At 41.2% G+C, this 12,008-nt stretch overlaps 1 protein-coding gene across 4 annotated transcripts in view; it reads right to left on the minus strand.

Annotated features, from left to right (window-relative positions):
• Positions 1-1,197: 1,197 nt before the first annotated feature.
• LOC133116699 (V-type proton ATPase 116 kDa subunit a 1) overlaps positions 1,198-12,008 on the minus strand; it is a 32,952-nt gene continuing 22,141 nt past the window's right edge. For 2 of the 4 annotated variants that reach the window (XM_061226586.1, XM_061226566.1), the window contains exons 19-22: positions 9,395-9,412; positions 7,966-8,083; positions 7,194-7,365; positions 1,198-2,669 (exon numbers count right to left, since the gene is read on the minus strand). In XM_061226586.1, coding sequence (XP_061082570.1) covers positions 2,576-2,669; positions 7,194-7,365; positions 7,966-8,083; positions 9,395-9,412 — 402 coding nt within the window. In that variant the 3' untranslated portion in view covers positions 1,198-2,575. The remainder of the gene's footprint in view (positions 2,670-7,193; positions 7,366-7,965; positions 8,084-9,394; positions 9,413-12,008) is intronic. The other 2 variants (XM_061226594.1, XM_061226577.1) reach the window with 1 other exon arrangement.

Below are 12,008 nucleotides of genomic sequence, written 5' to 3' on the forward strand. Positions count from 1 at the left end.
TTGTGGGTTGATTTCTAGATGAGTCTCAAGTGATATGTGCCTGAGAAAGAACTAACCTGAATTTTCTCAATAGACATCCCAGTGTTTTATGGATTGGACATATCACATAAGCTTTTGCTGCCATGTACAACCACATGAATATGCTGCAAATGTAAAATGAGTAAATAATGAATAGCCTAGGGGCTTCACAGCTGATAGGTGATTAGATTTTTGCTTAGTTTTGTATTGACAGCTACAAGAGAAGAGTCACAACAAAGCATTTCCCTGCATTTCCTCCTTTAATACTTAAATACACATACACATCAGTCACAATTCAAAATGTACACTTCACATAATTCTCACACAGCACAGTAAATTCAATTGATCCCCCAGTTGACAGTGTTTTGGCTTGATTAAAAACATAACCCCCCCTCCCCCACACTGTAAACATTCACAAATCAACACGTCAACCATGAACAAAAACAGGTGGTCGAACATCATTACTTGGATCATTGCAGAACACACCATTAACATAATGCTACCTACTGTTATAGGTGACACAATAGCAGACTCTACCTAGTTCACTACAAGATATGTTTTCATAACAGAGCAGTGCACAATTCATGCTAAAAACCAAGAAAGTGGTGGTGAAAACATTACTTCCAGAATGGTCACGACAGCAGGGCATTTTTAATGTGAAACAAATGAGGAAGCAGCTTTTATAAAATGCAGTTTTATCATTTCTGAACCCTAATGCTGTACTGTGAATTCTGCTCGTAGGTCAAAATCCATCGGAGTGAGAGAAGTGCTTGTGTGCTGTGGTGGATAACAAATCTAATCAAAAAAACAACGTTCTTGGGACTCCTTAAAGACGTTGTTTTGAGATGGTCCTCTAGTGAATAATGTCAAATGAATCTTACACACATGTTTGTCAGTAAAGCTCTGTAAGCTGCACTGGTCTAAATGCCTGCTTTGTCAGCAACCTCCCTTAGAAGTTCAAGAGTGCAACAAAAATGGAGAGAGAATACACCAATTCCACTTGCATAGAAAAACTAATGACAATGATAATGCAAAGATGTCTTGACTGGCTTCTTATACAATGTGAATTGTATGCTGAAGTCAAAGAGGGAGATATATAATCCCTCTAAAGGTGAGTGTTCATTCTGGGATGGTATAACAGATCTTTATAAATCCAGTAAGACCTGTATGATAGTCTCTTGTCAGGTAATGCCACTCATCCAAAACCTTTTTTTGGTAAATATTTATAAAGCTCACTTTATAAATATTTTATTTAAATAAAATAATAGATACATGAATTATAGATAATATTCACAGATTTAAATGACAACTCAATTTCCACAGAAAAGTGGGGTGGCACTTTTTTCCAGTGCTGTTTGATAATTTTACCAATGGAATTCAACACATACAGTACAAGCTGGGCCCCTATCATTTCTATGGAGACTTACAGAAGCAGTTTGGAAAACCTTAGTATTACAGTTGTGGGTACGCTAAGATTGTTGCGCTTACAAACCCCCCCCCCCCAGAAAAAACCTGACGGTTCTGCAGGAAGAACTATTTTGACAAACCTAATCCAGTACAAGCCTTACTGCTTTCATTTCAGCGGTTAAAGTAAGGTGTCGAGGGCAGGCTCTGAATAATGACATGGCAGATTTTTCACAGAGAGGAATATCATGGTGGGAAGGTTTTGGTGAGGAAAAGAGCTCATGAGCTGACAGGCGTAATTTTGTAGACTGTCACTGGTGCAAGAGGGGAGGTGTGTTGATTGGGGTCAGGACACTTTAGGCTACTGTACCCTGGAAATGGTAGAGCAGGACAGCTCGGTAACACGTGTCTCAAAACAGGCAAGTAAAGCCTGTCCATTTAGTGGTATTAGGGACAACCCAAAACAGGTTTCATTGCTACTTCAGTGCTTTCACAGATCCCTGAAATACACCAGATACTCACTGACCAATAGGTACTGGCTCTGTTAAGTTTAGATAATGGTCAGTTATATATTTTTTTGTGGACAGTAGTGCAATTTACAATTAACAATACACATGTAGCACTGGGTTTCACCCAAATTACTTATTGTCCTCTTTTAAAGTACAGAACCAATAATTTATCAGATAAAAAATAAATAACATTTAACAAGAGTGCAATCAACTAGCAATATATGTACCTGTCCTGACAACTTAATAAATTAAAAGCAGACATTGTTGACCAAATTAAGTGATACTTATTTTTTTTTCCCCAAAGATAATAAAGTACATTTATTTCATGTTCTGATGTGCTGCTTGTTTCATTAGTAGAGCACTGAGAACTTTGAAAAAGCCTTATTGGTTAATAACTACAGTAGACCAGAACACAGACACATTCACTTCTGACCACTGGCTTAAAATGAATTGTGGAGAACTTGGATCGGTGGATTTGATTGGGGGGTTCAGCAAAGACACAAAGTCATTCAAAACTAACACCAACCCAGGGCTACAGCTCCTACAACATTGAGCCACAATGGGGCAGGAAACTACGGCATAGCTCACAAATACTACACAGAACCAGAGAGAGGGGCACAGCTGGAGGGGGACGCTGGATATGCCTACTCGTCGAATCTGCCCTCCAGGATGCTGTCAAAGGAGAATGGGATGAACTTGAAGCCCTGGCCCGTGTAGAACTTGTTCTGGAACTCCACCCTGCAAGAAGGACACAGGAGCATGTCTTTGAACAAAGTCCAAGGAGTCTGCACACTCAGAGATGCAGCCAATGATTTAACAAGTTCAGTACGTCTACTGTATAGTTGTAATTCAGAAGTCACAGCCCTAGAGACCACAATGCATCGCGGTAAGGAACGTGTGTGTATATGTGTGTGCGTGCGTGCCTATGCATGTGTGTACCTTTTTTTCATGGAAATCCAAGCACAACCTGTTTGTGATGGTTAGGGTGTCTGTTCTGCCAAACTCCACCTCCAGTACTCCATAACTGAAATTCAGTTTTAATATCCCAGCTGTGGGCTCAACCAGGGAGCATTCTGGGAGAAAACATGGGCATCTGCCAGAAACTAGCCTCCCATAGCAGCACAGCCAAATAAGGACTGAAAAGCTAAGGCGTCTCCTGTGAATAAAGATCCTTCATCTCACTTCTGATTAAAGCGAGAGTGGAAATGTTTCTCCATCACTGGCATTGTCCTTGTAAGAGAGAAAAAGCCTTTTTGCTAGTAGCACTTAAGGTTGCCAGATGCCCGGTTTTGTATCGGAATGTCCGTTTTACAAATTATTTGTACAGGTCTGGTTTGTGGTCCCGACCGGACATTTAAATATAAATTTAGATATGACTGTCTGGTCTGAATAATGGATTGACTTTTGACTGCACTGTTACTGTACGCTTTTTTCCCCTCCTCCTTATTCCCACCTCCCCAGTCCATGAGTTTCAACAAAGTGCTTTTGAAATTCTCAAGACAGCTGCTCTTTTGTCACAAATTCCTTTGTCCAATCACCTCTGCTTTAAAACCCAGCAATTGTGTGATCCACTTTAAAATGATTAAAAGTGTGTTATTTTATGAAGGATAAAAATGGAGGATTGTAAGTAAAATCAAATAATATTTCACGCTCAATCAATCCCCCTATAAGCTCAGAATGCATATTCCTTTTACTACTCTTTCTGTCTTCAAGCTGTGGTCAAATGAAAGATAAACAAATAACCTCAGAAGACAAGGACTAAGGTACAAAAGAGAATGGATTTAGCTTTGTGCATTCTCCTGCCATTTTCTGGAGGTTTGTTTTTTTCTGTTGCTTCTCTGCCATTAATTGTATTTTAGATGGATGACTTTGTAATGAGGCTACAATTCCATGCCTAGAAGTGGGTGGAATATATGTGGGTATGACTCATGTTTGAACTATCCATGCTGATAAGCCATTGAACTGTGCTGTTGATTGAGGAAAGGTTGTTCAGAGAAACTCTTTAATCAATACTGAATTTGAAGGGTATGGCTGCACTCATAGTCTGGCCCACGGCTTGGAAATAATTTGCACAACATTCAGACAGTGCTGATGCTCTTGCCGAAATGTAGCTAATTTAAAATGCCTATTATGAATGTGAATGTGTTATTTAGACATACAAATATTTGACATAATTTTGGCTGATTCTAGTTGTGTTAATCTTCCAATGAGGCACCAATCATGCCTGAATATACAAGATATTAAATGATCTAGCTGGGAGGTCCCCAGAATTTACTGAAACAAACTGGTTCTTAATGATTGATGAACAATAGACATCATTTTCCACTGAAAATAGCTTTAGGTCAAATGTTTATGAACACGACAGAACACTAGAGAAAAGTCCATCTCCTCTAAGCACACAGTGAAAAATTCCAGGCATCCTGCCAGGAAAAACAGTGATGTCCAGCCACAATTTCCAACTCTACCAATCTGCGAAATACCTTCCCTTCCCTCCCTTCTCCCCACAGCGACACGCCCTGGATTCTCTGACCATGAATGAGGTCAGACCAGACTTCTCCGACTAGGAACACTTCTCTCCCACCTGTTCATATTTCACAGCTACACCCATAGGAGGAGCCATAGAGCTGCAGTCTCACTCGGTTTGCTCAAGTAAACAGGCATTTATATTATACCAAATTCACTTTCAAGACTCGGTCATGAAACTTGGTCTTGATCATTTTTTATAGATTTTCCAAAGTGTGGAAGTTTATATTGCATCAAAAAACAAAGTCAATTTAACTTGGTCTTGAAAGGTTGACTGAGCAACATGAGCAAATTTGAAAATTTTATTAAATGCTTAACTCGAATATTTTCATCACACAGGGCACTGCCAGAGTTGTGTTCTCAAGGCACATTTGCAGTCGATTTAAACCACACTTCTATATAAAAACAGACATTGTGTCAGTATGGTTATGCTATTCAGTAAGATTTCAGTGCTGAAACAATTAGTGTTTATATCAATGGTTGCCAACCCTCTTCCTGGAGATCTACCATCCTGTGGGTTTTCATTTCAACCCTTGGCACACCTCATTCTACTAATTAGCAGCTAAAGGAGATCTCTAGCTGTTGAATGAGATGTGCTTTGTTTGTGTTGGAGTGAAAACCAACAGGACAGTAGATCTATAAGACCCCCACCCCCTATGACTAAATTATTGGTTTCTATCATGTTTTGGTCCCTTGAATGTGGGTAGCTAGAGGATGCAGAATTTCCTGTGTCCTGTGTTCCTTGTACCTCTGACTCTCGCTTCAGGGTTTGGATGGAGCCCTATTGTTTCAAAGCATTTCTTTCAACTCCGTTTAAAGTCATATCTCACCCCAGACACAGATACTGATCTTGTTGGCTCCAGTGCCAACTGCTGACAGGCATTTTCAAGAATGAAAACACTGCCATGCACATGCACACACAAAGGTGCATAAACACAGGCAGAACCAGCAAATGAGATTAATAACTAAAGCCCCTTTTCCATCGCAGGAACCCAGGAACTAAGCGTCTGTTGCTTTAGCTGGTAAAAGTTAAAGCACCACGTGACCGAATACTATAAACGAACGTCAAGAGGATTTGTTACAGCATCTTCGGTGAAAGGGGAGATTGGGGTCGGTGATATATCTGAGAGCAACAGGGTCTTGTCCAGCAATCAACCCTGCTTCTGCTTCCATTCTCCACCCACATAAAAATCAATCAGCCGGTGCACAGCCAACAGCAGCCCAAGACGGGAAACCCCAACTGGGCCCTGCGCACACTGCTGTTCTGACCCTTCATCCTGTTGGCATGGCAACAATAGACAGCAACCTGAGTCAGAGCGGAGCATGGAAAGACCACGGGAATGTCTCACAGCGATGGCAAATATTTTTGTGAGGGAGTCGAGAGAACAGTTTAAACAAGAGGAGGAGAGGCCATGGAAAATGTGCTCCCCTGTCAAGGGCTCTCATCAATCTTGCACACAGCTAGGGAGAGCAAACGGTGAAAAGAACAAGACACACACCGATAACTGCGTATTTGGGTGTGCGTGGGTTTCCACACTGATTCGCCTGCCTTCATGCGTGTGTGTGTTAGGACACTTAACACTGTTACTAGGACCAACTTTTTCATATCTTTCTTTTTTTAAAATGTGTTTCTTTAGTGCAGCTAACCATGAGAAGAACCAGAACAGAACCTGAGGGATCTCACAGATCTTCAGCCCACTTCTTTTAAGTCCAATAGCATTGTTCAGGTTTTATTCTGAATAAACACTGAAGTAGTAAAACTACAGATACTACTCCCACATTCCTTTCTTGTTCAGTTTTTCTTAATGACAGGAGGCTTTTGGATAGTAACAGGAGTTTCTAGTGCTGTATTAGCTTATAACAGCTCTTTCACAAAAGCAGTGCATTTAAAAAAAGAAAACTTAAGCACATCAAGTTTATTTCACGTATTTCCTGTAACTATATTGTAACTATACTATATTTGTAAGGAAATGTATAGAATGTGAAGAACATTTGTAATGTTATGGATTTAACCTAAGAGACAAAGTACTTTTAATTTTTAATAATACAGAGGCACCCACCCATCTGGTTGATCTATAGTAATAACTGAGGTAAAACACCCATGCATCGATTTTATAGGCATTCATTGTTACAAGTGATCTATGTTCTAAATTATCTCAAAAACCCAAGACTGATACGAAGGAATGCTTTAGGAAACAGTGGTATTTGAACAAACATGAAAAAAAAAACAAGCATTTTTGCCTCCATCATGTTCCAATATAAACATGCTTTCTGAAGTTAATTTCACAACCATGAGGTAAGGTCGCCATTAGTTCTTAATAGCTTAGCATACAAAGGAGGTCAAAGAAAATAAACCTTGCTCTTTGGAGCCCCGCATTCCGATGGCCCCTGCTAAAAAGGTATAATACAGGCAGCTTTCTCTCCAGTGGACTTTTTTTACAAATCAAGTTTTTACAACACTGGCATCCTCATTGATTTCCCCTGAGCTCTTTTGATAGTTACTTTTCAGGTTCCATTTAACTATTAAACACCCAGTGCAAAGACAATTCCTTCTTAAAATGGATTGTGAACCACCTCGAATGATTACTATTCATAACTATATGCTGACAGGATCAAGGAAGACAAAATATGGGTAAATGGTTGTCCATAAGCCTGCAGCTATAGAACCTAAGCAAATATTTCCACCATAGCTACTATATAAGGATATTTATCTTATCCTCCACCTACACTCAAACTCACCAGTGCAGACGGAGCGCATGCAGAAAGGCTGACAGGCCCTCCATGATCAGCAGGATGCACACGGTGAGAGTGGCAAAGGCCCCGAAGATGATGGACAGGCCAAAGAACCCGCCGTAGCTCCTTGACGACAGGCCAATGTGCATCACCATGGTCCACAGGACCTCCGACAGCTCTGTGCCACGCGAAAGGCAGGAGAAAGGTCATCAGGTCATTCAGAGTTCAGTTACCTGTGGATATTACTGTAACAGCAATTTATGTCACTAAACTCTTTATGTTGCGCAACTAGTGATAGGCAACCATGTTCAACTGACATAACAGTACTCTTCCAAAGCCAGACATGCCAAGGAGGGACAGGAGAGGCCAACTGGAGAGGCCTGGGACCTGGGATCTCAGCTAGAGAGCTGACATGCAGTGGGTAGCTTCACCCGTAAGGCTTATAATCTCACAGCTTAATTATGAGCCTGACCAGGCTGACATTCTGATGCGAAATAGGTCCACTCAACTGCCTGGGGATATACTGTACTTTGCAAAAAAACCATTGGACAGTTCTGATGAATCATTATCTTGTGTTGGCGCCAGTGGTGCTCCAATTAGTGATGGTCATTCAAATCATAAAAAGCCCTTGGTGATGCATCCTTAAACTCACTTACCAACCTACTCAAATCAGCCTAAAACCTGCTAGAAGTAACAAGGTTCCAGGTTTTTAGTGGAAATTAGACTCATGAATAAATGTCCCTCTCCAGAGAGTCCAAAGGTAGGTGGAAACACTCACGTGCATGGGCTAGGCTCAGCGCCCACAGCCGCAGGTAGGAGGCGGTATTGGAGATACAGCCCAGGCAGTACTCTATGGTATGGATAGCCTGGTGGACTGCTACATCTCCAAAGTTAAACTGATGGAAGAGGAGAAAAGGGTAAGAAACCACAGTTTGCTAATACACAAAATTCCCTGTAAAGGTTTAGAGAAGTTGAAATTGAAGTGCCACTATTGTGAACAGTTTAAAATGTCCTAGTTTGTCTGTGTAATTAACTTTTTCCAACAAAATTCATCATATACTGTGCAAAAGCAATGTTATTTATCATTATGAGATCATATCAATGACCTGCCAACATTTTCAAACAGGTTTCCTCATTCAACCTTACATTTTAAACATCGGACAAATTTTCTAACTTTCATATCTCGTTTGGGTTTAATATCTGAGCTCCAAAAAATGTTTGAACGAGTTACAAAAAAGTGCATTCCATTGTGAATGAAATCAGAAGGCCTGTCGTTACAGTATCCACTCTGTTTATTTAACATCCAAAACATTTAAAGAATTATATCTTAGGCCCTCAAGGCCATATTTTATCGAGGTCAACCCTGATTGTAGCTTGTGAAAGACCTGCACATGCATATGCACTCAATGTATTTCTGGGGCATTTCTACCTAACTGGGCCTTCATGTGCAGACAGTCGTGTACGAGAAGGGTGGTTCCCATGGACATTGACAATAATAAAGGAAAGCGGTCATGCTTGTGGTCATGCTTTTAAATTTTGTTTGGATTGGATCAAGCATCTACTTTCCATCCAGCGCCTTCAAACGCCAATGCAGACAGCTTAATAACTTATCAGACAAACCAGCAAGAACACTCATTGGTGGAAACAGAACAATGAATAGTCATGGTCCATGATGCTTCAGTTAAGTTCAGAACACGTTCTTCTGAAACCAGGAAAACCCCCTCAGCCTATTTGCCAAGCTACAGCTTCAACACATGACTGTAACTGAAGAAGTTGAAATGCAGATGGTGAGTGGTGGAAATGGTATTTCACATTTGTGATGACTTACTGTGAGCTGGATGAAAGTACAAAGCGTGAGCACAGGGATCTCAGATATTAGAATTTATTAAAGGGGCCGATCTCAGTTGATTGTCATTTGGATTACCACACAAAGCCCAGCCATCCAATATGAAGGCAGAGTCTACCCCTCATTCAGAATTTCTGACTTACAAGACCAAGGGCCGAGGCAATCACCACTGCTGCACGGAGATGCCTTGCCACACAAGACTCAGAGACCCAGCAGCGCAGAGATCCCAGCCACAGCCAGAACAATTGTGAAGGCGGAATCAGGTGAGGTACATGGATACACGGGCGATGGGGACAGACAACGGCATGGGGAACAGATGGATGGACAAGCAAGATGCAGGGAACATGCAGTTGTATCTTACCACTTCCTCCTCAGCGGGCTTGAAAATAATCACAGGTTAGGTTTAGTTGCAGTGTCCACAAAGCAATGCTCATAACCAGTTAAAAAACAGGGAACTGATGCAAAATGGTTTGTTGTGCTCGGAGCAGCGAGCTTTGTTCTAGATTCAAGAACCGTTCCTGGCAAGCTGCGCCAATTTTGGGTTTGCATGCTGGGCTGCACACATTTTCCATTCAGTGGGCAGTTCTTGCTGGAGCAGAATTAAAGTGACTGTAAAGTGGCTGGAAATTTTTCAAATAACCATAAATTATCACAGAGGGATATATCCACTACACATCCACCAAATATCTGTTCAAAGTAATGTAAATAAGTATAACACACATTTCAAGTCAGACATAAATTCTGCATTGAAAACAGGATTGTATGGGTGTGGTCTGGACTGCCTCACCACCCCACATCCCTCCTCAACTCTGTATTAGAGAAGGAGGGAGACTGGGAGAGGGATAAGGTCAGTGGAGGGTTTAAGAGAAGAAAAACAGAAAGATGCAAATTCCACACAGAGGCCCCACAGTCGGGATTCAAACCCTGGAGGTTGAATAGTGTTATCCACTGCACTACCATGCAGCAACATAACCCATGCTGAAACCTTTATTGGCCATTAGGTCAGGGATTTCTTGATGTCATCAAGGACCCTGACCCAATAGCTTAGAGTCTGGCAATAAATAACCACTCATTCAATCCCCACATAGGAATAGATGGGAATGTTTACACTGATAGAAGTTGACATTGATACATACCATAATAACTTCATTCAATGCAGTTTGCAGCCATTTAACTTAAAGCCCTGTTTCTTAGCTCCATTCCTACAGCCTTGTGTGCAAGTGCTTCCTGATTGTCAGCCAATTTTATTCATGCTCTTTTAGCCCTTCAGAATACTTTGGTCCTCATCAAGCTAGTCAAGGTAAAAGGCATGGTCATAGTCATGGACAAAGTTATTGTGAATGGCTCATCAGAGTAAATGAGTTAGCATTTATCTTTCAAAACTAAGGTGTCATTTGGAGGGGAGGTAATTTAGAGTGACAATGGTACCTCAGAGCCACCCCCCGTCCCTCCACACACAATAGAGGAAAACAGACCATGCCTTTAGTATGAGGCTTTAGGCACACACTTGCACAAAGTTTTGGCTCAACCTGGCTGGCCAGACTGTGGAAATTCACCATGGTGCGTGTGGACAGCCCAGCATCTGACAAGCCATACTGGAGTCCAAAGATCAAACCTTAGACTCCAACAGGGAGCTGAATACAATTAGTCTGTCACTGTTAAGGTAGGACACTAAGTTATTCACTTCTCCATTCCATCCCAATCAGCATATACTGCTTTTCGAGGATATCTTTCAAAGGAAGAATTTAGGAAGTGAACATAAGCACCATTGTCACAGCCATCATCCGCACAAGGCGATGGTGAGAGAAGGCAGTGACACAGTGCAGGACCCGTGGCCTGAGACCAGCTGCCCAGAACAGTCCTTATTGTGCATGGACTGCACCCTCACACATGGTGAGTGGCACAGTCAGATGCATGAAGCGTCCCTAAAGGATTAAATACATGCATGGCAATAACTCAGTCCAGTCAGGTGAAGAGAGAACAAAAGGTGGTCTGCTCAGTGAACCACTGAGGAGATCAGACCCTGATGGTTAAGCTGACTGTGCTCTAGCAGGTAATTCAGTTCACTGCGTACATTTTACCTGTAGCACTCTGCTCCACCTAGGCTCAAGTGAGATATTTTCCAGAAATCATACACTAATTTAAAGCAATGGGGAAGCCTTTCAGCAACTGAGACTATAACTCTAAAATGAACACAAAACATCCTTGTTATCATGTGTAGGCTAATGGTGTTACTGTATGTGTTGTGCTATACTGCTTTTTGAACAAACTTGGTCCCCAATTCCCACCTACAATAGACATAAATAGAATATCAATCTAAATTACATAATGAGGTAAGTGTCTGGTCTATATACACTCACTGAGCACTTTATTAAGAACATAAATCCAATATTGGATAGGGCCTCCCTTTGCTCTCAAAACAGCCTCAATTCTTTGTGGCATGGATTCCACAAGATGTTGAAAACGTTGCGTTGAGATCCTGTTCCGTGTTGACATGATTGCATCACGCATTTTCTGCAGATTTGTCAGCTACACATTCACGCTGCGAATGTCCCGTTCTACCACATCCCAAAGGTGTTCTATTGGATTCAGTTATTCGATCCCATGAATAAGTAGGTGTACAGGTGTAATAAAGTGCTCAGTGAGTGTATAATGCTGAACTGTTTAATCTATCTACTATTAAGTATTTTGGCTTGTGCACTGCAGCCAATCCACCATGTATTAGCATCATTGCAGGTGAGGCATGTGCTTGCAGTTCCATGTCTGTGTCAATGCTGTCTATGGATATCTGCTGTTGTTGACAGCATTTGGGGAATAATCAAGTCGGTCTGTCTATGCATCTATAAAGGGAAGGACAGTACATGTATAACAGCAAGGAGGTTTTGTATCAATAATGCAATACTGAGATAAAATTCATATTAAACTTTATATAACTGGAGACTGTTTGAAAGGCTTTATATAAGCCGATATATAAA

This window comes from Conger conger, chromosome 2 (genome assembly GCF_963514075.1).
Source record: "Conger conger chromosome 2, fConCon1.1, whole genome shotgun sequence".
NCBI lineage: Eukaryota > Metazoa > Chordata > Actinopteri > Anguilliformes > Congridae > Conger > Conger conger.